The 26,591-nt window shown below is 45.4% G+C and overlaps 2 protein-coding genes across 2 annotated transcripts in view; both read left to right on the forward strand.

The window, feature by feature from the left end:
* LOC119375482 (uncharacterized) overlaps positions 1 to 26,399 on the forward strand; it is a 99,676-nt gene extending 73,277 nt beyond the window's left edge. Inside the window, exon 6 of the transcript XR_007414333.1 lies at positions 25,921 to 26,399. The gene's annotated coding sequence lies outside the window, so the exon portion shown is untranslated. The remainder of the gene's footprint in view (positions 1 to 25,920) is intronic.
* On the forward strand, positions 1,220 to 25,922 carry LOC125756125 (uncharacterized). The gene is made up of 5 exons (XM_037645662.2): positions 1,220 to 1,335; positions 14,559 to 14,688; positions 21,209 to 21,354; positions 24,206 to 24,338; positions 25,589 to 25,922. Exons 1-5 carry the CDS (start codon positions 1,281 to 1,283, stop codon positions 25,845 to 25,847), a joined length of 723 nt encoding a protein of 240 aa, XP_037501590.1. The 5' UTR covers positions 1,220 to 1,280; the 3' UTR covers positions 25,848 to 25,922.
* Positions 26,400 to 26,591: the final 192 nt, after the last annotated feature.

Genomic DNA, 26,591 nt, shown 5'->3' on the forward strand with positions numbered 1-26,591 from the left:
GTCACCGTCATTTCTCTATCCCGCCCCATTGCCATACTATAATATACATGACTATGCTATACGCGTACATCGCTAAGGTACACATGGTTTTGCCTGCGTGACGCCAAGCGACGACATCGCATGACAACATACGATGACAGCATACGATGACAGCATACGACAGAACACGACATCCCGGGCACAAGGCATGGGCAATCCATCTTTATTAGAATTCGAGGTCTTTACTCCATGGTTGTTGTTCGTGATAATTTCCTCGCTTGCGCAATGCCGTAGACATAGACTCATGCAGCGCATGAAGCGGTGGAAAACAAGATCTCGGAATAGATCTTGCGTAATTCCGTATTGAATCGTCTCGGGGGTAAGATGAGACGCGTAAGGGATATATAAACGTAACTTTCTGACACTCATGATGAAACAGGCGCAATATACACGGTGACTCAGAAAGGACACAGGACGGAGCGCTTGTTTCATCATGAACCTTTACCAACATGCCCAAGTGGCAGTCATGCTAAATATAATTTCTGACACTGTTTCACAGTAGAAAAAGTTATCGCCTGAATGGTCGACTGGCTCGTTTTGAGGCGCTTATCGAATCGGCACATCTTGTATCCCGGCAAACGCCCTTGTTTCTGAACCGCCGTTAATAAAATGCCAACTAAAGCCCGCTCTTGTTCGACACAAATCAGAGGAACCATTTCAATGCCGCAATATCCACTGATGACCAGCCGAAACATAATAAGTGCACTCGACGGGATAGTGGGGCTATCCATAGCTGAAATAAAGTGATACAAAACAGCTTGGACGAGGGCGTGTCATCACGGCACATTTTGTCAAAGGACGGTGTTGCGTTTACCAATACTAATTGGAACTTGTATTCGACGCCACTTATGCGATAGCCTCAAGACACGCACAAACCCTTGGCAGGCACGTGGACCGTTCAATCGACGCTGTATACAAACCAGTTCCACATCGTGCTTCCCTTGCCCGTTTTCCTCCTGTTGCCTTAGTCATTCCTCTCGTGTGCACGTTTATGTGGAAAGGCCTTGAAAACCAAATACGCCTGGAGCAGCCGCAGAGCATACGAGGCGAAGGGTACACGGACGCGTACCTTTCCACCCCATCCCGGCCTTCAACTTGAGGTTACTTTCACGCCATTCACGTTTTTTTTTCTCTCATCTTTCCCTACTTAATCGAAAGTACACATTAAATACCTCTCACGTGTCAGTCTACTCTTCAGTTGGAGTTGGACGCAAGGCGAGATCGCACGCAGCATATTCGCGATGGCGGCCAGTCTGGTTTTTAGCGTCTTCGTCTTTTTCGCGGTACCACTACTTGGTGAGTTGGATCGTGTTCCCCAAAACTATACGATTTTGTTCTTGCGCGCGTCCACAGCGGGCAGCGTTTTGTTCCGTAAGTTAGACGAAGGTTATGCTTCAGTAGAACACTCTTTGGCCGAATATGAATAGTAAATTTTATTGTAGAAGACGATGGCTATTGTTCGCGTTCAGTTATGCCGTGAACTACGTCCTAATCTTGCAGGCTAATCCATCGTGGTAGTTTGGCAGGTACGGTGTCACACTGCTAAGGTCGAACACGCGGGTTCGATTCCCGGCCGCGGCGGCCACGTTTCGATGAAGGAGAAATGCAGGTGCACCATCGTACTCAGATTTGGGTACAGTCGACATCAAAAGTTTAAAGACAACTAGGCCTCAGAAAACTCAATTTTCCAGCAATTTGTTACTGTATTGAGCAGAACTGCGCAGTAGATGTTGTTAGCGCGTTCTTGAACAGGCCGGGAATCCAAATTGAAGGCTGCCTGCCTATGCAGCGGCAATATTCAGCTTTTTCCGGCGTCTCGTGGTCCCCAAACGTTGGACGCTGACTGTACCACATGCTGGCAAACTGGCGATTGAAATTTGTTTGGAGTCCCCGACTACGGCGCGCTTCATAATTGAAGCGTAGTATTGGCATTTAAGACCGAACAGTCTTGCAGGTAAACTCACCTTACTCTATATAACAATGTCACTGTCCTGGGGTTACTCGTTTTCTGAGCTAAGACGGAGCTAATATTCACCGGCACTAAGGTGCAACTGAGCAAAGATAGAAGTGCACGCCAACTTTCTGTAGCTGAAGTGCGTCGATAAGGAGGAAAGAAAACAGAATTTCCTGTTGTGGCTCGCTAGTTCGTGCGGACGAATTGGCCGTAAGTTCACATCGGTAGAAGCTGGAAAATTGCGAAAGCACTCGAACAGGTGGAAAAGGCGACATCCTTCTGCTATTGGGCTTTGTGAATATGGGGCTCGACCTGTCAGGGGAATGATTCAGAAGGTACATATATGATTTCGCGAGAAAACCCTCCTGTTTTATGCACACTACATGCGAGCAGCAACTATCGGAAGCACCGACACCAACCTTAACCAGAACAATGGGACCTTACAAATAGTGCACCTATATACGATAAGGAACGTACTGAATAACGTTAGCCTGTCGTAACTTTTGTGGTCAGTCTTGCCTTTTGCATATGATTAGAAATCTCCCATCTTCCCAACGTGTTTCTTTCCGAAAGCTGAATACAGACGTGAGCGTGTTCGAACTCCATTGTAAACATTGTATTGTTTTACTTTTGCACTTGAATTGTGTAAATTTACATTGTTTAACTTAACTTACAGCATTGTTGTGCGGTTTCTCTTTGAGCTAGCGCTGTATTTTGTCAACCCTACTTGGACTTCATGTCTCCATTATTTATAAAATAAATAAGTAAATAAATAAACTATTAAATATACATAAATAATAAATAAGTAAATAAATATTTTTCAGGTTTTCTTATCTCATCAAGTCAGGAAGCGGAATGAACGGTGAACAGTAACCAGGAACTGAAGCTCTCATTTTATGTGGTCCACTATATTATTTCTGAGATAAATTTCTTCTGTGTGGTGTGGTGTTAACTTTGGATGGAAGACGTAGTTTGTAATTGGCACTTTAACAAGAAGTTGACTTCATACAAGGCGTTTTAGGTGAGCTTTCATCAAAGTAGGCCTCGAAAACGTTGACCTGTAATTTATAAGCCAGCACTCGTCCCTTCCTTGGCAGATACTCTATCGACGAAATTATTTGCAAACGAATTCGACTCGTGAAACCTGCTTCCTCAGGCGAACCATTTCGCTATGTGACACGTTGTAGTCAATCCGAGCTTGCTTTACTAATGCAACTGCTGATATGAGCCTTGGGATATCACCTAAATTTATATTTCTATAATCTTAAGGACAACGAGGAGTATATCACGGAGTAAAAAAATACAAAAGAAAAAGAAAATTAGCACCAGTACCAGGCATCTCGCGGCATGCAACGGCTCGCTGAAATATCGCCTGGTTTAGGCTATGGTCTGGCGATAGCGATCAACGCTGGTGCCGTGTATGTACAACCCCTTTTACAGTGAGAGCTCTTATGAGATCACAACAACAACCGATTTTGGTGACTTAGTTGTCCGCCCCCGCCGCCCGTATCCGCAACCGCTGTCGCGTGGAATAAGAAAAAAAAATTGAACGGAAAAAAACACATCCAGTATGGGATAGTGGATGCTTCCCTGCTTTAAAAAAAAACGCCAGGCCTGCGCTGAAACCGCAGCACAATCACAGCGAAAGCTGGAAGAGCGGCGTTTCTAGAGCCCGTTGTAAGCTCTCTTGGGGCTACAGTACAAGTACACTAGCAAGGTACCCACTACGCCATAAATCACAATTTCTGTGAAGTTGGGAAGCACCTACTAAGCCATTAATCGTCATTATGCGGAGAAGCGAGGCACCAGCTACACGTCTGTAAGGCATTATGTGCACTTTGTTGACGCGACCACTGATGACGATGAAGAATTATGGCTCAGCCCTTTGTAATGGGTTGGAAGCTTTAAACGGCCCACCAGGTATGTAATTTGCATTGGGTGACGCCCGGTCACTATTTCCCTCTCCCGTCATGCTGTATAACATACGTTGACGTGGGAGAGAGATCGGGGGGGTGGGCGAAGAACTTTACTGAGACCCCGAGGAAATGGATCATGCGCTTATGGGCTACCTTGGCAACCAATACAAGTGCACTTGCGGGGAACCTACTACGCTATAAATCATTGTAATTTTACTGAGAGCCCGAGGAAATGGATCATGCGCTTATGGGCTTCCTTGGCAACCAATACAAGCAGGGTGTCGGAACGGAACGAAAACCGAAAAAGAAAAACGAAAAAAAAACGATGTTTTTGACCGGAACGAAAACGTAACCGAAACTTTATCTATTATTTCGTTCCGGAGTGAAACCGAATTTTTTCAATCGTTTTTCGGTTCACGAGAAAACTTCGCAGTCCGGAACAACTGAGCTCATGCAATGTGAGCATATCTCAGGGTACAGTATTAGCGCGTACCTCAGGCAGGCGTTCCAAAGCAAAGATATGTTGAAATTGTGCGAAAAACGAAAACAGCGGCAACCAGAGGTGTTCGTATTAACACAAGTGGACTTTTGCGCGCCTGTCGCCTGTCACGCTGGCCAAAGTGGAGAGGGCATTGTCGGCGCTGAAGTTTGTTACAGAGAAGGCTCTTATGAGATCACAACAGCTGATTCTGGCGCCATAGTTGTCCGCCGCCGCCCGTGTCCGTGACCACTATCGCGCGAAATAAAAAAAAAATGAAGTGAGAAACAAATTTATAGGATCGGGTGGGATTTTAACCCGCGCCCCTTGCGTGGTAGTCGAGTCTTCCACCACAGTGCCACGCTGGTGCTTATAACTCCTTCGGAAAATTACTCTATACAGGCGTCGTGTCGGGCAAGGAATAGTGTTAACATATGCAATACAGCGTGGCAGTAGAGTAAAACGACAACCAGCCATCACACAATGCTAATTTCGCAAAGAGTGTGTGGTTTAATGCTTCCCACCCACAGCAAAGTGTTCAGCCGTAATTCTTTATCGTCATCAGCCACAGCACGAAGCGCACATAATGCCTTACAGATGTGTAGCGGCTACCACGATTCTCCGAAGAATGACGAAAAATCACAGTGGGAACTTCGCTACTTCAGAAAAATTACGATGATTTATGGTGTAGTGGGTACCTTGCATGTGTACTTGTATCAGTTGCCCCAAGAGACTTTACAACGGGCTCTACAAAGTCCGCTCTTCCAACTTTCGCTGTGACTGTGTTGCGAATTCCGCGTAGGCCTGGCGATCTTTTTATCAGAACAGCGGTCTCGCACATCAGAGAGTACACTCAAAGACGTGCTGCTTCTGAGATCGTGCTCACTCCCTTGACACAATGCATTGAGCCCACTAAAAATGTTAATTGAATTTGGAAAAAATAAATACTATGACTTTGAAGGGTATACTGGTTTGTGCTAGTTGGTAGGAATTCATAGTACCGTTACTTCCGCTCCTCTGAAGACTATGTTTTACCCTTGTCCCGCTTTCTTAGGAGGAAGGCAAGTAACTACATCACAAATCAAACGTTTTTTTATGATTAGTTTAACTTCAAATTTTTCCATAAAAATAACGTTACGAACCGTTGCGGTACAATTTTTTTTTTCGTTCCGGAACAGAAACGGAACGGAACTTTTTGCGGTGGAACGAAACTGAAACCAAAACGAAAAACATTTCGTTCCGACACCCTGAATACAACTGCACTTGCGAGGAACCCACTACGCTCTAAATCAATGTAATTTTACTGAGACCCCGAGGAAATTGATCATGCGCTTATGGACTTCCTTGGTAACAATACAAGTGCACTTGCGAGGAACCCACTACGCTATTATGCGCACTTTGTTGATGCTGTGCCTGATGACGATGAAGAATTATGGCAGAACCCTTTGTAATCGGTTGGAAGCATTCAATAACCTACTCGTTGCGCAATTCGCATTGTGTGACGACTGGTTACAGAATTCGCGTTGTGCGACGCTTGGTGCTTATTTTAGTCTTTTACCACGCTATATTGCATATGCTAATGTGGTTCCTTCACGACATGAAGCCTGTATAGGATCTTTTTGCAAAGCAGTTTCAAGCAGCGGCATGGCTCAGAGGTTGAATACTGGGCTCCGACGCACAGGGCCCAGGTTCGAACCTCGTTACGTCCTGGAATTTTTTTCTTATTTCGTTTTTTTTATTTCGAGCGACACTGGTTACGGACACCGGCGGCGGCGGCGGACAACTACGGCGCCAAAAACGGCCGCTGAAATGATCTCATAACAGCTTTCGCTGTAAAAATTATACTGATTTATGCTGTAGTGTATGTCCACCTGCGATACATTAGTGGTGCAGGCTCTTCTCACATTCTGTAGTGTATGTCCTGCAACTGTACCCCAAGAGAGTTAACAAAATGCCGCTCTTCCAGTTTTCACTATGACATTGCTTCGTCTTCCGCGCAGGCCTGGTATTTTATATACAAAGAGATTCTTTCTCCTAAACAGTGCAATGTCAATCTGGTTTCGATATATGCTGTGTGGCTGTGCTTCGTAGGCACTGGTTCGGAACCACAGCGGTGATCGCCTGACAGGACCTCGCACTCGCCCTCTCCGCAACAAATATGGACGGAGGAGCGTGGCTCGATCTAGGAAGAGAATCTTAAATTAACCTGCTTGGCTGAAAACCGCTGTCCGTGTCCGAAATCAAGTACGCACTGCCTGAGCAGCCGCCCCGTTGGCCGCAGTGCCTTTAACTGTCTTACGTCCTGGATCGCTCGCTGCAACGAAAGTGAATGACCCAGGCATTCTCTCTTTTTTCTGCTGCACATTTTTTTTCAACAATAGCTTCAACCCGGAGTAGGAAAGTCGGGTTCAACATCGTGTTTGCACGAAACTTCTAATTTTGCAAACAGTGCATGCCTGCCGTTTCTTTTGTACTTCGGTCCGAGATGTACTTAAGTTTGTACTTAAGTCCGAGATGAAGTACTGTCCGCCACGGTGTATCAGTGGCTACGGTGCTCGGCTACTGACCTGAAGGTCGCGGGTTCGATCCCGGCCGCGGCGGTTGCATTTGGGTAGAGGCGAAATGGTAGAGGCCCGTGTGCTGTGCGATCTCAGTGCATGTTAAAGAACACCGGAAGGTCAAAATTTCCGGAGCCCTCCACTACGGCGTCTCTCATAATCATGTCGTGGTTTTGGGGCGTAAAGCCCTAGATATTATTATTATGAGATGAAGTACTCTTCTCCTGGTCTCTTCTTACGTTGCCGCATTGCAGTGGTTGCGGTGAAAGAGTCGTCGCGCTTTCACAATTAATGACAATCGTCAATGAACAATCCCCATACTTGCGTATTCCTTCTATCGCAGATATTTCCAGAAATGTGACGTCCTAGAGGCTCCACAGTCGACATTCCATTGCCGGCATGCCCTTGCTGCCGCCTCATTGTCGTGATCCTGCTGTAATCGTCCTCAAAATTTTTTTTATCCAAGTGTCGCCGTGCCGTCGTCACACTTTTGTCTATACGGAGAGTTCCTTTTTAGGAAACACAGCAAAATGGCTGTTTGGCCTAGTTGGAAATGGTTCATCATTTAAGAAGCACACAATGACACGGGGACAAAGCATAGACACACACAGGACAAGCGCTTTCTAACAACTGTTAGAAAGCGCTTGTCCTTTGTGTGTCTATGCTTCGTCCCCGTGTCATTGTGCGCGTCTTAAATAAAGAAAATACAGATTTTTTATGAATCTTTTATAACAGTCAGGCTCTTGTCGTTTTCGCACATGAACTCTACGTCGAGGCGTAAATACTCTCCCGCAGCTGAAATGACTTTGAGGCGAATTATTAATTAAAGCTCGTTAATTAACATTTTAATTGTTGAATTGACTGCAGTTGTTTATATTAGAAAGTTGTAGTGCATGATAATTTATGGCATGCCCATTTTATAGAAATCACAAAAGTTTCACGTAGTTCGAGATATTCATAATCGCATTTCAAGGTCGAAACTGAAACTGATCGCGCCCAGTGTGCACAAAGCGCGGCGGAACACCGGAACAACCCGTGACAGAAAAGTAACGAAATTTGTATCAAGGCACGCAGAAGCAAAGTCTGGTAAAAAAATCTCGGCAAGCATTCTGAAATACACGAGTAGATAGCTTAATGCCTGCGTGCGATGGGTGGTGCTTATCTGTTTCTTTATTAAACTATAAAGAAGCGCGAACTATTTCGCCTCTTTATAAGAAGAAGCGCCGTAGTGGCTGCCCCAGAGTTTTATGCTTCCCAGACAAAGAAAAGGTTGATATTGAGGTTTTCTTGTGCACATTTTGAAAGGAACGGCTAAGCACCAAACACTAGACGCAAAATAAGGTGATGCGCCGGCACAAGTGAGATTACTTGCAGCTTTTCACGAAAACATACGGCCGCGGCTTACCTTCATTCAAAGTTCGGCACTCCCTTGTCACGGGAGGTTCCGGTCTGACGTAGCAGAACGGTCGCGCTTTGTGCCCGCCAGCCGCGATCAGTTTCGATTTCACCCTTGAAATTTGATGACGAATATCTCGAACTACGCGCAACTGTCGCGATTTCTAAAAAAAGAATAGGTATGCCATCAACTGGTACGCCCTAAAAAGTGTAATATAAGCACCTACCCTCAAGTCGATACTACAATAGTTAATTAACGTGCTTTGCTAATTACTCGCAGCGATGTCATTTTAACTGCGGCGAAGCTGTTCCACCTCGACGTGGAGTTTGTGCGCGAAAACGATAGAAGCCTTACTGTCATGCGATTTTTCTAAAAAATCTGTATTTTCTAATGAAAAAAACCCTGTTTACGGAACCGACGCCATGCTAGAATAGCTGTACCATTATTATCTTGCAGTATTTTTCATGCCAGTGCCCTTATTTTTGTATTGAAATGTAACACACGCCATACTCACGTAAGCCCTCGCCGATCTCGCCATGCCATCTTCATGATTGCAGCTTATCCCATTGTCTGTGAGTCATCGTCCAGATATCTGTCGTGATTTATAACATAGTTAGCACATTAAATTTTGGGATGTCACCTACTGAAACTAGAATACCATTATGAGTCGAGCCGTTGAGGCTTTGAATTAACTCCAAGTACTATGACGTTATTTATTCTGCGTTTCACATACTCCCAAATGTGGCTGCCGCAGCGGAAATGTGGTTCCACGAGGTCTAGCTTATTTCCGTATCGCGATGGCGGAACGCATCAATTTCGTACTGTTTTCACCATGACGTAGTCTTTATGCGATCCCCATCAATCCGGCGTCGTCATCCTATTGCCATCACATTGTGGTCGACATGCCATTTCGCCTTGTCATGGTGTCATGATATCGGTGTTGTCCTTTAACCTGCACCGGGGTTGTCCCACGCCGCCTTTGCCCACAGCGGTAACTGTAGTCTGGTAACTGCGACATGTATGGAAATCAATTAAAGTGGACCAAAAAATACCACTGTTGCCGGTGAGACCCGAACCCACAACCTCCGAATCAGGCGTCCAATGCTCTACCAATCGAGCTACGGCGACTGGCGTTTTCCCGTCCACATTGTTGGGCATTAATGTGAGCAGTTCCGCAAGTGATTTTTTTCGTCCACATTATGTGATTGTCATTCATGTCACAATTACAGCACCGAGATAACAAATTGGCGAAGCTCGCACTAAGTCGCGCAAGGTTTAAAATAGCGAAACTGGACGATTCGGAAGTTTAAGCTAATAATAATATTATCTGGGGTTTAACGTCCCAAAACCACCATAGGATTATGAGAGACGCCGTAGTGGAGGGCTCCGGAAATTTCGACCACCTGGGGTTCTTTAACGTGCACCTAAATCTAAGTACACGGGCCTCAAACATTTTCGCCTCCGTCCAAAATGCAGCCGCCGCGGCCGGGATTCGATCCCGCGACCTTCGGGTCAGCTGTCGAGCGCCATAACTACTAGACCACCACGGCGGGGCGGAAGTTTAAGCTGCTTCTATAGGTTGTAGTTATCATTTAGCTATAGGTTAGTCATGATACGGATGTCCAAACTCCACATCCGAGCGTTCGCACCTCTCATAGAACGACCCTTTCTTTTTGTAGTGTTAGCTACACTGGCCTAGCCGAGCCAGTTTCGAGTGGCCCCTCAAGAGCCGTGCTGCGCATGCGCGAGGATCAGTGATGTCACACAGCTGGCGCATCGGAGCCGGCACCTCCCGCTCAATCTGCCACTGCCGCGTGACTCGCTGCCGCCGGTCTGCGCTTTTCAGAAGAGTGATGTCGTAGCCGTGGCAGACGTACTGGTGCCTGCGCGCGCGCAGCTATTCGCCTTCGCTGTGCAGTCGCCGTCTGACACTGCGCTGGAGCCGTTTGATAGCGCCTGCGACTGGCGTTTGCGAGCGTGGTTTAGTCATGGAGGAGAGCGCAAATGCTGCTCAACGGCGCAGAAGAGCGGAGAAGCTTAACTCATCGTATCCCGAAGTAGTTGCCTGCCAAAATAAATATATATGTGCCACATAATACGTATACCATGTGCGTGTCATTGGAGCAGCAGTAAGCATGATAATCAAGCTAATCCTAGACAATCAGGAAAGCTAAAAACAATCAGCTGAACATTTGCTAACGCTACGTTATCCAAGCATAGCCGAGCTAAGCCATTGCAACATTTTTTCTCTGGCTTTTGTTCTCTTTATTTCTCTCTTGGTATTTCTATTTTTTTCTATCGCTTTCTCTCTCTTTTCTATATCTGCTTTTTTCTCTCTCTTTCTGTGATTCCCCTTCTTTCTCTCTCTTTATATTTCTATGTCTTTCTATATTTTTTGTTTTTATTCTCATTATTTACCTCCTTTTTTCTCTCTCTTTCTTCCCATAGCTTTCTCTCTCTCTTAGTGAACCACTGCAGAGTAGCGGGATTTGCCCAATTTCTGTGACACATACCCGTTCACGATGATGATAGTTTTCTGATAGGCCGCACAAATTACGGCTGTCCTAAACAACTTCGCTTTTAAAAATACAAATAGCGTCCCCTGTGCTTTACTTGCCGTCCTTGTTTGTTTATTTCATTAATTTGTGCCTAACAGAAAAACGAGACCTTGATCAACTCGCCTTCTTTCGTTCTTGCGGTCGCGAAGCACGTGTTTTTCATTTCATCGTCCTCGGTCCATCATCGTCGGCTACAATTTCTCATGATTTAGCGGCGCAAGCTATCGCGTTGCGGAGATATTTCCAGTGAAAGTGCACCAATATTACTGGCGTTGTCTGTACACTGCACTGCTCTATAGTTCGCTCTTTCGAAAACGCCAGTGAAGGCTTTACATTGGTTGACTCTCATAGCGAGTGATGTGCTTATTGTCCTTAATGATTTTCAATATAATTGAAGCTGGACGTGTAAAAGCATTTCTGTGTTCATGAACACACGCACTTGCAGACTTCGCATTTAGAGCTGGCAGAGCTGTTATTTTCGCGCTTTTTGGCATGAATTAGTGCAAACAATTCCGCGCAAATGTTGAATTCCAACGTCTGCTTACGCTTGTTTTTCTTTATTCCAATCTTGGCGTGATCTGTAACTTTTGGACTATTGGCATTATTTCTGAAATGGAGAGTGACACAACATGAAGATACTAATAACCGGAGAAAGTTATGTGAGAGTTGTGGGTGAGCTATTGGGCGCACACCTGTATTCCATAGGAGTGCTGAAATTTTGGCGTAGTGTACGCGAGAGGCATTTGCGCTTCTCATTGACTGCAGTGAAGCGTCGACAGTGAGATTCACTGTTAAGGGGAAGAACCAGGCCCGTAGCCAGTAGGGGAGCACCCCCCCCCCCCGATGTTTTTATGATACATGGAGTTTTACCGAAAATAATGAAAATAGGCGTTTTTCTCAAACAGTCAAGGCTTTAAGCAAATGCCCCCCCCCCCCCCCAAAAAAAAAAAAATTCCTGGCTACGGGCCTGGGAAGAACCGCTATGTGTTCGGCTACCAGTTACGCTTCAAGTCTGGCATTGATGTGGTGTTAGCAATTTACTGTAGATGTGTAAACGTGCGCACATTTTACCAGTTATTCATTGGTAGAGATATTGTGAAGTGTACCCATTAACAGCAATTTCACTCTACATTAACAACTGCAACGCTTTCCCTCACATGTCGTTTATAGAGAAAAATAGAGCGATGTCATCTACACTTTAGAAAATTCAACGGTCTGGTTCCATCCAGAGACCCGTGAACGCGTCTCTGGATGGATGGATGGATGCTATGAGCGTCCCCTTTATAACGGGGCGGTGACAAGTGTGCCACCAGGCTCGACAAAAAAAAAACTTTACTCTTTTTTTTTCTTAACGTTGGCCTAGTGTCTTTACTTCAACTAAAACTATTTTACTCCTGGTTGTGCACATGAAAAGGGCCCTCTGGTGTACACATGAAAAGTTGGCGCCCTTCAAGATAGTCTGAAATCCATGCGTAAAGTTGTCCTCCAAGAACCAAGGGTTTCCAAAGCGTCGAGTATTGCTTTATGATAGACGGAATCATACGTGGCCTTAATGTCTAAAAATAATGCAGTAGGTGTGTTTCCACAAGCCAATTCTTCTTCAACTGATGCGATCAAGGCAATGACATTGTCAATGGCAGACCTATTTTGACGGAAGCCATTCATTTCCTCCGGGCAAATTTGCTTAGTCTCTAGAAACCAATTGAGTCGTTTGTGAATCATGTTTTCGAATAGCTTCCCCACGCAACTAAGTAGAGATATGGGTCTGAAGGAGGCGTAATTTGTTGGCTGCTTTCCTGGCTTCAATATAGGAATAAATTTGGCTAGTTTCCATTCCTTCGGAACCTCCCCACTTATCCGCAAGGCGTTATAGTACTCCGAAAGACGTAGGCGAGATGTGGGGCTTAAATTTGCGAGGGCTGCATAACTCACTCCGTCATGGCTAGGAGTTGATCGCTTGTTCGTGTCGCCGATTGCTGCCTTGAGCTCTTCAATTGTGAAAAGTTCCTCTAAGTCAGAAAAGGTCGCTCGAGGAGTACGAGTCTGATGATTTGCAATGTTCAAAGATGGTGTTGCCCCGCCGGAAAGGAGCCTACAGTACTGCTCTGCTACCTCTTTCAGCGATGCGCGCTCATGCAATGACAGCGCGTGGAAGGGATCTTAGTGGTACGCTAGATATACGAAAACCGCTGAGCGAAATCTGGCGAGTCATCAGAAGCAGAATATAACGAAGAACAAAGCATAACACCTTGTTGTTAGTCGTCATAGGCCCGACTTGCGGATCTATTGCTATGTGACAGAGGCATGCACGTGGCGTCAACAAAGCTATATGGCCGGTAAAACTTGCTGACTAAAACGTACGGATGGGACATCGATGATGGCAGTGGTTTTACACGTTTGTAAGTTGAAAGGACAGCAAGAAGAGTTTCGTTGGGCGTCCACTCACTGAAAAAAAAGTCAGTTTCACCGCAAGGGCGAAGCAATGAATGCGATAGCGACATACTGTAGTGTTACACGAAGTGAGGCTGGCAGCTAACTGTTTTGTATCCGATGTCGCGTAACTACAAAACGCTGGTGTAAGAATACGGCCGCTCCAGGGAGCGATGCTCTACATAGTCACTTGGTGTTGAGAGCGCAGCACGTAGGAGGGTATACGAGCCGCCCGCTGTGATGGCTTTCGAGATAGCACGCGCGCCAGCGTTCGCCACCGCCCCCTCAGATTCAAAGTTCAAAGTTGCTCCTCCTGCGACGCTCCCCCCCCCCCCCCTCGCGTCTTCGCGTCTTTTAAGGCTCGTTAAAAACAGAACAGGAGGGGCGTTTCCTGTCTGCTTCGACGGCAGACCTCCCGACCGGGGTGATGTTATCGCATGCATCCTCCGAGCGACGGAAATGGGTCGGCTTGTTTGAACTCTGCTTCGGCCGCGTTCGTCGCCCCCGTTCGCGCACTTTTACCTGCGGCAGAACATACAATGCGTGGGGGGATCTTATCAACTTGGAATTCATTCCGGAAGGACATGACGGCGACGGCGAAAACCCGTCGAGACTGTCCGTATAATTGGTATCGCAATAAAGTTGGAATCAATAATTTCTCACACTGATTATGAAGTTTTAAGATATTTCTATAGTGTGTGGGTTTAAACATTAGACTACTTCTTTACACACGTAAAGTAGGTAGGACACCTTTTTACACTTACAAATAGGACATAGCGTTTTGACGCGAATCGCCACGTGTGCATGCATTTCAGATGCCAGTCAGCTTGGTGATGGAAGTTTAGGACCCACGTGGGATGGTTATTAGTCAATCACTCATCGCCATGATTTCAAGGTGCAGCCCTGAGGAAAAATCATGCACATACGCAAAAATATGCACGGAACCTAATGGTAATGCGCCCACCGCGGCAGCTTAATTGCAATGCAGCGTTCATATTATGCGCAAGATCTGGGTCCCAATGCCGTACTCCGCCTGTTTCCTTCTCGCTCACTCTCGTTGCCATTCTCTTCAGCAATGTTCAAACGAAACATAAGAATTTTCCTTATGTTTCTTTCGTTGAGGTCAGTGTCTCTTGCTTATGTGATTGTAGCTAACCAAAACCTAACTTCTTTAGGTCCTCATATTACACTCGGTCACTAAACATTCTCTCTTCATTTTAATCAAATAGGCAAATGTGAGCTGACGCTCCAGCCCGGCTGCAAGGTGGAGACGCTCAGAGCTTGCGGTGACGACTACATACCCTATAAGAATGACCCACACCTGCACGAGTCCGGGCAAGAGTTCGAGGAAGGATGCAAGTGAGTGATTCAGCATAATCTCTGCAGACAGATTTAACAGTTGATCTCAGATAAAACGCCCCGCCACGGTGGTCTAGTCGTTATGGCGCTCGACTGCTGACCCGAAGGTAATGGGATCGAATCCCGGCCGCGGCGGCTGCATTCTCGATGGAGGCGAAAACGTTTGAGGCCCGTTTACATAGATTTAGGTGCACGTAAAAGAACCCCAGGTGGTCGAAATTTCCGGAGCCCTCCACTACGGCGTCTCTCATAATCATATCGTGGTTTTGGGACGTTAGACCCCGGATATTATTATTATAACTCTCAGATAAAACGGTTATTGCGACTTTCTCGTGGTTTACCACAGAAATGTCGCTATATAAAAGAACCCTGGATCTGATCTCTCCCGGAAGTGATCACATGGTTTAGTGATATGGCGATGACAGGCAATGACGACAGATATATGCCGGGTGTCGCAGCTACCTTTAGCTAAGGGTTAAAAATACATTAGATGCAGGCGAGTGAAACCAGTTGCAAATTGTGACAGCCACCTTGCGCACTACAGATTATTTTTTGTTTTGTAATTATTTAATTTGTATATTAGAATTATTTAACTAAATTGCTAAATATTGACCTTAGACGAGAAATGCGACTTATAAAATTCGAAAACCTCTTCAGAAACTCCCATTGCATTATTTGCGATAAAGAAAGTCTCACGTGTACTATTTTTTTCAAGCTGCAAAGAAAGCTCGGGGGATACAAAAAAAAAAACACGTGACGGCATTCGCGCGGAATGAACGTGCTGCTCTGAGCCGTGGTTTGAGCGAACGAAATCAGCTGCGGCAGCGACTCGCCGGCTCCTTTGCAGCGGTAGGCCGATAAGTTAACGATGGTTTCTGGGTTCGCACTCACTAAAACTTGAACCGTCACGCGCGCCAACTGGGTGACGCGGGCCAAGAAGCCACCGCCAAATTATCGGCCTACCGCTGCAACGGAGCCGGCTAGTCGCGGCCGCACTCGATTTCGATCGCTCAAACCACGGCTAAGAGCAGCACGTTCGCTGCGCGCGAATGCGCTAGTCATGTGGTTCGTTTTGTATTTCGCGGTATTTTTTTGCAGCTTAGAAAAAATGGTAGACGACTTTCTTTATCGCAAATAATGGAATGCAATGGGGGTTAACCCTTTGGTTAAAGATAACGGGGACACCCGGTATATATATATATATATATATATATATATATATATATATATATATATATATATATATATATATATATATATATATATATATATATATATATATATATATATATATATATATATATATATATATATATATATATATATATATATATATATGGGTTTAATTAAAAGTAGATGCGCTTTCATCATATGACATAACATAACAATATTTACAGCATGTGTGTGTCCTCTTATACCATGTAAAGAGTAAGAGTAAGAATTTTGCTTAACGCGAACATTGTGTTAGTTCAGGAAGTGATGTTAAACTTTGACAATACAGCCTTCCCGCCCCCACCTTCCCCTCAACAGAGAATGTAATGACCCCGCGCGTCTAGTATTGCAACCTTCCGGTGTAAGGAATTTTTTACCACAACCCTGACGCGTATCCAAGCAAAAAAGTAATTGAAATTTTAACCCGACTTGTCCTCGAACTGAACAGCTTCGAATTTAACAATCAGTACTACCTTCAAATCAGCGGCACAGCAATGGGTACAAGAATTTCCCCAAACTACGCTAACATAATAATGCATCACATAGAGTCCAATTTCCTTTCAGGCTGTGATATCAGACCTTCCTTCTGTAAACGGTACCTAGACGACATATTCATGATATGGACTGATTCCGAAAACGAACTCCTCAAATTCATACATGCATTTAACCAAGCACACCCCAGCATCTCTTTTACGTACTCCTACTCTAACACTGAAATAAGCTTGCTGGATGTACACATTCGAACAGAGGATGGCGCGTTGGTCACTAGTGTATACAGAAAACCTACGGACAGGCAACGGCACCTGCACTTCAATAGCTGCCACCCGCGCCACTGCAAGAGCAGTATTCCCTATTCCCAAGCACACAGATTCAAAAATTACACCATCTCCCGCTAAAGGGGACCATGACGCGATGCGAAGCCGGAGCACTTGCACGATCGCATTCCGTTGGCGTTCTTTGGGCATGCTACAGACCTCGCGTCGTGGAACGCGAAGAGGGACGCTACGCGCGTCGTATCTTCCATCTAGCCTGGCCGTTAATTCTCACAGGGCGAGCGGGGAACGCGGTCGACAGGCGGGCGAGAGGGGGGCAGCGTAGGAGAGGAGAGAGAAGGGGAGAGGACGCGCATGCGCTCGAGCTCATCGCGGCGTTGCACAGGAGAGAATTTCGGCATGTCTAGCCCGCGTTTCAGAGGAAGAGTGGAAAGGGGGAGGGGAGAGGGGTACGGGAGAGGGGGAGGGGAGAGGGAAAGTGGAGAGGGGAAGGGGAGATGGAAAGTGGAGAGGGAAAGTGGATAGGGGAAGGGGAGAAGGTGAGTGGAGAGGAGGTGTGTGGAGAGGGTATGCGCATGCGCAGTAAGGGTGGTCACGCCGCACACCACCGGATTGAGCTCGGCCTTAAGATACTTCGCATCTAAAAGAATCTGCTCTCGCTCTGAGAATTTCCAAAAAAACACCGCACGTATGCGCGAGGTACTCCTCCATCAAGAATGCCCACCAGCTATCATTGATGACGCGATCAAAAAAGCGGCACATCTGGACCGCCAGACTTTACTACACCAACAAAAAGATAACGATCAGAAGCGCAAGAAAAATCTTGTATTAACTTTCACAAACAACCCACCCAACATTAATAAGATCTAAAAAAAAAAACACTTTAACATAGTGGAACAGAGCAAGCGACTATCCAAAGTTTTCACTTCCCCTCCGGGCGCGGTATACGGGCGGCCAAGAAGTATCAGGGATCATTTAACAAATATAAATTCAAAGAGAGGTACAAAGCCTCAAATCTGGTGTCGCGCTTGCGGAAAAGGAAGATGCAAAGTATGCAAACACATGCAGACAACAACGGTGGCGGAAAGCACACGTTCAAAATTTAATCACAGCATAAGTGGTACACTCGACTGCGACTCAAGCACGTCATATACCTTTTGGCATGTGATATATGTAACATGCAAAACGTAGGCCAGACAGACACGCCTTTTAGAATTAGGTTCAACAACCATCGGCCACATGTACGTTCCCTGCCCGGCCTTCCGCTTTCTAAACATGTCGCATTGAAAGATCGCAGCTTTGACGGTATCAGGGTTACACTCTTGGAAACAATTTTCGAACAACCAGAGAACGAGAGCAACGTGAATCCTACTTTATCTACAAATTCAACGCAATAAAAAACGGAATAAATGAACACCCAGGCACCCTCTCCGCATTACGATCATTAAAATGCGCAAACGCCATTCTCTAATCAGTCCCCGGCCCCTTGCCGCCCATTGCGAGATTAATAATGTTTTGAATGGATACCGCTCCTTGGTGCAGCTGTAAGCTTATGCGCCTCACTACCCAGGATTCATCTGCCACTTCAATCACAGCCGGCATGCACAGATAAGTGGTCTTGGACGTCGTACAGTGTAGTGTACGTCGTATAGGATTGTACTTAAACTGTCATTACACTAACAAGCTTTAATCCGTCTTTTTCCTTTACACCCCTTCCCTTTTTCTACAACTTTCCCTCTCCTAAAAAGAGCCAACGCGTTTAATGAGCATTGGTGACGCGGCAACACTACCGGCCTCTTAAGACCTTACATCCACGCCGACACCTAAAAGCATGCGATGAAAGCCCTCAGTCCCCACCTCGCCAATTCCCTTAACACGGTAAACGTCGAAGAAGGACGTCAAAAATGCCACCCGTGGCCTTACACCGGAAGGCGCAATACTAGACGCGCGGGGTCATTACATTGTCCGTTGAGGTGGGGGCGCGGAGGCTGTATTGTTGTCAAAATATAGCATCGCTTCCTGACCAAATACAATGTTCGCGTTAAGCAAAATTCTTCTTACTGACTCTTCTGACATCCTCTCTTTTTTTTTTTCTTGTTTTCTTCCCCGTTTCTTTTTACCTTCTTGTTTGCCTTCCTGTCCGTCCTTTCCCCTCTACTCTTAACATGGTATAAGAGGACACACGCAACTGTAAATATTGTTAGGTTATATCTTGAAGAAGACGGGGCTCCCGTCGAAACGTCGACAAAATATATATTTTTTCGATATATATATATATATATATATATATATATATATATATATATATACAATAATTATGGCAACTAACAGACAATAATGCCAAGGAAAGTATAGGGGATGTTTTTAGTAATAAAAGTAAGGTAATTGTGAAGAAAGAAAAGTGGACGAAAAGATAGCTTGTCGCGGGCAGGGACCGAACCTGCGACCTTCGAATAACGCGTCCGATGCTCTACCAACTGAGCTACCACGGCGGCCATCCCCCCGTCCACTTTATAGGGTATATGTGTGCATTTAAACGTGGGAGCGTCAGTCAGCGCCGCCAGTAGCCATGACGGCGAGTGTGGAACACTTTTTCTGCCTGTTGGCGTCACGTAGCACGTGAACTTATTACGAGCTGGCAGCTGACCAATAATCCCTCGCATACTACCTGAAAGCATCAAGTCTGCCAGAACGAGACCCTCGCTATGAATGAGGGAAAGAAGTGTTAATTTCAAGGGCTCGTTTTCTTTGTTATACACAATATTAATGGGAACTAACATTATCGTCCATTATTGTCTGTTAGTTCCCATTAATATTGTGTATAACAAAGAAAACGAGCCCTTGAAATTAACACTTCTTTCCCTTATATATATATATATATATATATATATATATATATATATATATATATATAAATGAATATTTCGACCATCTAGTGTTCTTTAACATGCACTGTAATCGCACAATACATGAGCCTGTTGCATTTCGCCTCCATCGAAATTCCATCGCCGCGCCTGGGATCGAACCCGCGACCTTCAGGTATATGTGTCAGAGTTACGCGCATTCCATTAGTTACCGGTTTGTGTTGTTTCTGTCTTCTTCGCGTCTAACACCCGTTTTGCGCACACTAAAGATATGGATCAACTCGATCTGCAATTCGCACCCATTAGTCGCAGTTTTCTCTCCATAATCAACGGAAAATAAGGGGTCCACAGAGGAAAGGCAAGGTGCAATAAATGTATAAACTGAAATAAGGGGCCACACTTAATTAGGGGATATGTGTTGTTTCGATAGGTGGACCCATCTTTGTCAAAGTCTCCTTGTTATCCTTGGGCGGGCAATCTTAGAGGCCTTTGTCGCTGCCGTTACCTGCCATAATAGCTTCTCCTTCTGCGGCAGCGACACCACGTGATGTTAACCACTAGCCCTCCTAAATTGACCCGCCAAGGATGACATTAAGGATCCTTTTGACAAAGTTGGCTCCACCTATCAGAACGTCAACCAGATTGCCCCAGATATTTATTCCTCATTACACGTTAAAGGGACACTAAAAGCAAATAACAATTTATGTCAGAGTGAAAGCTCAATGTATGACGTCTAAAACGGCGATATTATCAACAACAGTGCCCTACTTACCGAGAAATTAAGCTAAGTGTATCACACTATGAGCGCCACGAGCGGCACAATTTCAAATTGATCCCGATGACGTATGAGCGTCTGCCTACAAATATTCACTAGTAATCAAACTAGCAGCAATAAAAAAAGAACCTTCTGTGCATCAAGAGACGTAATAAAATGCTGTTCATTTCTCTTCGATTCATGAAAAAAAAACCTCTTTGGCGTTGCCGTGGGGAACGGCTCGCATGGCTCAAAGGTTCCGTTTTCGCCGAACTGCGCTTCGCCTGGGACCCTGCTTCGCTCACGCTGTCGCGTCTCAATGGTAGTTTCGGTATCGCGTGTTGCCACGTGTGTTTTGCGCTCTTGAAAGACACTCTGACAGAAAGTTCGACAAAATGGCGCATGCGTGTGATGTTGCCGGATGACCGAATGGTGCACGCCGCCAGGGCACGCCGCCGCGCAGTAAAGGCGGGCAACGTTGGGCACGGCAGCAGTGACATGCGACTGATTTCAGGCGTGTGATTTGAAGTGCGCTAACGCGATGCGGACCACTAAAACGTGATTTTATTTTAAATTAGCACTTCTTTGGCATAAAGGTAGCACTACGAGGTTTCCGGACCGCTATTTCAACAATCAACGTCGACTTAATATTTGCCTTTAGTGTCCCTTTAAAGAACACCATATGATAAAAATTTCTCTGAGACCTCGACTACAGCGTACCTAATAGTCATATTGTGGTTTTGGCACGTTGGACGCTAGATAATATATTTATTATCCCTCTTGATAGGACATTTATTGACCCTTTCAATAGACAATCATATTGAATGTGTTTCGTGCTGGACAAGTTTTTCGAAATGTTCAATGACAATTTGCTTTATGAAAACTGCTTTACATATGGAGTGTGGTTTCCATTCTAGAAAGGACAAGGTGCAGATTCCTTGCACCCTCAAGTTCATCAATGACTGCACTATTGGACTGTCGAAAGCCGCGGCACTGGTGGCAGTGAAGGCTCTGGAAGAAAACATCGAGGCTGCCTGCAGCGTTGGCTCTGAAGCGTACAACAGTAAGCTTCTTGTTATACCTTTGTTGTATTCTCCCTCGCAGAAACTTCAGATGCTGCTCTGCGATAAATACTGCAAGTTCGATCACGAAACCGCCTCTTCTCTGAAAGAACGAGGCAGTGATGAGTAATCAAGAAAATGGTCACTGGTTTCATAATAAGAAGTTCAGCGGGGGCCTGCAACGTGAAAAGAGACACTTCAAAAGTGAGCTGTGTTGGAAATATTCGAATTTAGACATACAAGAGCAGACACCGTAAATGTTTCGCAGTGATTAAAATTCTGGCGCTGAACAAAATGTCGTCCTGCTGATTAGACTTCGTTGATTCTTCTTACACAAACATCGCCCGCGCAATGTGTGCATTTGAGTAAAAATGAAAATCTCAATTCGTGGTCTCTCCTTAAGAATCAGTTCTGCGGAATACCGCTAGGTGGCGGAAAGCTTGTGACAGGGAAAATTGGCGATCTCCTGTTTTGTAGCACAGAGATACAAGACTTCATTGTTGGCCGTCGGTACAGCCGCCTGCCTCGCGCAAATCCAGCCCCGCGACGTTCTTATTATTTCGAAGAGGCCGGCTGGATTGCTCCGAAAACTTCGCCACCGAAACAAAATAAAAATACATAAAATGCAGAACAAGAGGCGAACGAAAGTCAAAAAATAAAAAAGTAAAAATATAAAAACAAACTGTCATGTAACTGTCGTTCGTGCCATCGAAGCAGGAATAGTAAAGAAGTGAAAGAAGAAATAATAAGAACAAAAAAAACCATGAAAACAAAAAGGCCATAAAAGTCACAGTTTCTGCGCAAGGGCGCAGCAGTGATTGCGATAGCAACAGATTGGAATATCATACGAAGAAAGCGTAGCAGCTCACTCATTTAGCACACACGGCATCTGCAGCGAGTGAAGTTACCTTCGTATGGACTATGGCTTCAACGCAGACTTTGCGATGAAAGCGCAACATCTAGAATGCTATGGGTCATCTGTTGAGCCCCCTTCAAGGGATAAGCGCGCGAGAACCCGCGACCACGCCCGGTTTGTCAAAGTACGGAGTTGACGGAGCCGAAAGCGCGCAGCACCACTCCGGCGAAAGACTGGCGGGGCGACGCATTTTGCAGCGCGCCCTTTCAAGCCCTTGCGCTAAAGCCGCTAAAGCCCCTTGATCAACGGGCTTTAGCGCCCGTTAGCCCTAAGCGCCATCTCGCGAGTGGTAGTGAAAAATCCTCTGACATGATGAAGCACCTCCGAAACGTGCGTCCAAGCAAAGGTAAATGGCATATATAAATAGCTCGTCTTTAGCATAGCTCACAGGCAGATGTATGCATGTGTGGCCGAGTGGTTTAACTCGTCGCACCGTCTTCTGGTCTCTAACTGTAGGTACTACATATCGCTCACTTTTTGCATTTATGTGTTGCCAAATTGAAACACGCGTGAAAACTGTCGTCACCGTCCGTAATACTGAGTACCGTTACCGTCGATAATCTTTTTCGTGTCTACACGTGTTTGCCTGAACAAGCTTACGACCGCTGTCGAAAAGCGCATGTATGGACCAGACCCATCGTAGTAGAACGGATATCGCCTATCTAGATTCAGCGTCGACCGGACGTTTTAATTAATGAATCCGATTAATGAATAATGAATCCGATTTAAAGGTCGAAGTGAGAGTCGGAAATGTCGGAAAAGTCGGAATCCGATTAATGATTAATGAATCCGATTTAAAGGTCGAAGTGAGAGTCGGAAAATACAGTAGACACTCACGATTTACAAATGTACGACTCTCGCTGCAGTATTTAAAGTAACCGAATCACCTGGTATCGACAGTTTATTGTCGACCAGGGGGAAACCAAGGCAACGCAGAGATACGCTCGCTTTCGCTCGTATTTGGCCTCACTTGCACTGAAACATGCGTAAGAAAGTTACGCTTTCTCGGGAAACAATACTTTCAGAACATTCTTACCTGCCACATTACATGTATTTTGATATCGCATGCGAAGAAAGCAAAACGCTTGCCGTTAATACAGATCTGCATGAATACAACGCTCTCGCATCCATGCTCGAGCTGTCTGCTTCAGCCGGCAGTAGGCATGGAACATATGCTATTAACCACGTATTTCAGCGGAGGTGATGGTATTGAAAGAAAGCAGGATTGTACATAAACAATGACACACAGTTCTGTTCCGCGTAGCGGTTTATGTAGAGGCAGCAGCTAACAATTTCTACAGTGTGCGGCGGTTCGCCATTTTCCGGATTTTGTGTTGTGCAAAGCGTTACAGATTATACAGGTGCCCTGTCTTCCTGCAAACAGAAATTTCTGCAGAAGGAGCGATGTTTGCCTGACGTGGGTTGAGCGTGTCTACGTTATCAAACAATGAGGGAATGTAATAACGCCCGATTCTCGTCTTTCGCAAGCGTGATAACAACATCACAGAGCCACATTATTGCGTTTAGTAATTTCAGGAAGTTAACGACAGCGCTGTTACTGCATTAGGTCGCTTTTGGCTATGTGTTCACATTGGAATTCTTTCTTTTCGAAGTTCGTAATAATAGCGGAGTACCGGAAAACCCCAAATAGGAGTGTCAGTCACGACTGAGAAAAACAAAGCGGAAAGTAACACTGGCCTCGATATCTTGCCCGCTACATTCTGGAGAAGTTGCAAATTTCATTCAGAAGTTGCTAAACTTCTCGGATTTGCAGTTATTGCCTTTAACACGTTTTTCAATTCGCGCAGCGTCATTACACCGCACTTAATATGTGGCTTCGCCCAGCCTTAAATATGACGGGCTCTATAGCAGTACGAAATATTTGCAGACGTCATGCTGATATATCCTTTATTTGTTGTACTTATTTCCCGAATCAGATTACCAGAAAATCATCAAGTGCATGAATTCTCAAGGTGCAAAGCTGCACAAGTGCATGAATGACTTCCAAGGCATTCTGGAACGCGCAGTGGTCAAGGCACCAACCAAGGACATCATCCATTACACCTGCTGGTAAGTGTAAACTCTTTGTTTTCTTCAATGCGACACGCTGTGTCGCATAATATGAAAAAGGTAGCCAATTGTTATGGGGTAAAAACGGTTTTTTCGGCTCCGTGCAAGTTGGCAAAAGTATGTTCCATGATGCACAAAGGTTTGCGCGTGCCGTGTAGTAAGCGGCATGTTGATCCCGCTGTAGAGTGCGTAACAGGTGTGGTATACGAAATCCCCCTGTCCTGTGGCCAGTGCTACATTGGACAGACGGGACGCTGCTTCAATGAGAGGGCGCGAGAGCACAGTCTAGCTGTGCGCTCCCACACCGGAGGCCATCTCGATTTACACTGTAGGAGATGTGGTTGTTCGCTGAAACTAAAGGAGACCCAAATACTGTACAAGTCTAATGACAAGACGGAAAGGGAATCAATAGAGGCCTTCTTCATTGCGCGAAGCGACAATTGCGTTAGCATGCCTTCACTCACATTGCTCCCGAAGGAGCAGCAATTTTTAGATTTTTTTTATGTAATCAGACGTTCATTTGTCTGTTATTTTCTTGTTTGCTACTTCAGCGCATGTTACTGATCATACTCTACCCACATATCACTATCACCACATGTTTGCAGGTTGGCGTCTGCGCGGTGGACCTTAGATAAGGTTTCAAATTTTTGTTGCTCTTAGTTTTCCACTTTTCTTGGTTCTTATATTTCTTCGGTTTTTTAGGCACGTGTCAGGCAGATGTTGATTCAAACTTTTGAAGTTGAAGTTTTGCGCCCGTCTTGCCCACTTCCCTTCGTCCTTGTTCTTTCGCGCAACCCTACACTATGTGTTCACCTGTGCACCAACTAGCCCGAATGAGAGCTTTACGACAACCACCCGAATGTCGCACGATGCCTCGGGGAAATCCATACGGATTTCTTAGGAAGAAAACCTTCTTAGTAGCCCAAAAGTTCATCCTGGTCCGGTGATCGAACCCGGGACCAATGCCACTCCAGGGCGGTCGCTCTACCAACTGAGCTAACCGGAAAGCTAACAACTGGCAGCGCGTGGATATCAAACGGGTGTTCGCCGATTTCCCTTTCTTACATCCAGGTGTGGTGACATCAGGCGAGCGGCAATTTACTACGGCTGCTATTTTCTTGGGGGAAGGGGCTGAATGGCCTCAGTTGTTTCGAAAGTTTATTAATGCTAATAAATAAATAAACATTATACGATTGATTAAATAATCGATTTCCTTAGTCACTAATTGACTTACTGCTTATGCAACGCAGCTACTATGCCCAGACGGTGGATTGCCTATATAACGCACTGGCGCCATGCAAGAGGGTCGGCGCCCAGGATTATATGGTCAAAATCGCCGAGGATATGTTTGGCGAGACACTCAACCTGGTTTGTGGTCGCTACAAGAAAGGCTCGGCGGAATGCAAGTCCCTGCCGCCGCTGCCACGTCTCGGTGCCAAAGATCGCAGACTGAACAACGTCGTCGAGATCCTCTTGGAAGCCGCCGGCACACTGGGGAGGAAAAACTAGAGCCTCGTGTTTATGTATATAGTTTTGTTTGAATCACTGGAAAAGACTGACACAAGCACAGATAGACGGCAAGGTTAGTTGCACTCGCGTGACGTCTCCGTTTGAGTGTTCACTTCGAGACAAGACAGGCAGGATTAGGAAACATCGCTGTGTGTTCTGTTCGACATTCATGCCCAACATCTTGGCACGCAACACACAGAATAGAATGAACTTGTCCTAAATGTCTTTGTTCACATAAGAAGCCCGCGCGCATTCGTCTAAGTACATTACAAGGCGTGGTAATCGGTGCCTACCAAATTAAATGAAAGTAATCTGAATGTAGACGTAAAAAAGTAAAAATATCTTGCTCATTTCCAGGCACACAGAACTCGGCCACTTTTACGAGGCAGTTTCACACGCGCGTCCTGTATTGGTTGCCAAAAAAAAACTTCACAAAAATTGATGCTTGAACAGTGCTAAGCGAAGAAAGGGTTTGCGCTTCCTGCGGGAGTGACCTTTGTTCACTGTATTATTTTTCTCTCGAGAAAATAAAAGTCTATGTTATTTTGAATTGCCCACTCATTTATTCCCTGATTCATAGAATAGCTGAATCATTGACAGGGTGTCAATCTGGTAAACAAAGAGAGAGCAGTTCAATGAAAGGTGCATTAGTGCTGGCGACCGCTAATTGGGTGCTTGCAAACCGTGCAACTCAATCATACAATAGCACACCCTAAAGACATTGGAACATATTTGAAGTGAGAG

Source organism: Rhipicephalus sanguineus, chromosome 11, assembly GCF_013339695.2.
Source record: "Rhipicephalus sanguineus isolate Rsan-2018 chromosome 11, BIME_Rsan_1.4, whole genome shotgun sequence".
NCBI lineage: Eukaryota > Metazoa > Arthropoda > Arachnida > Ixodida > Ixodidae > Rhipicephalus > Rhipicephalus sanguineus.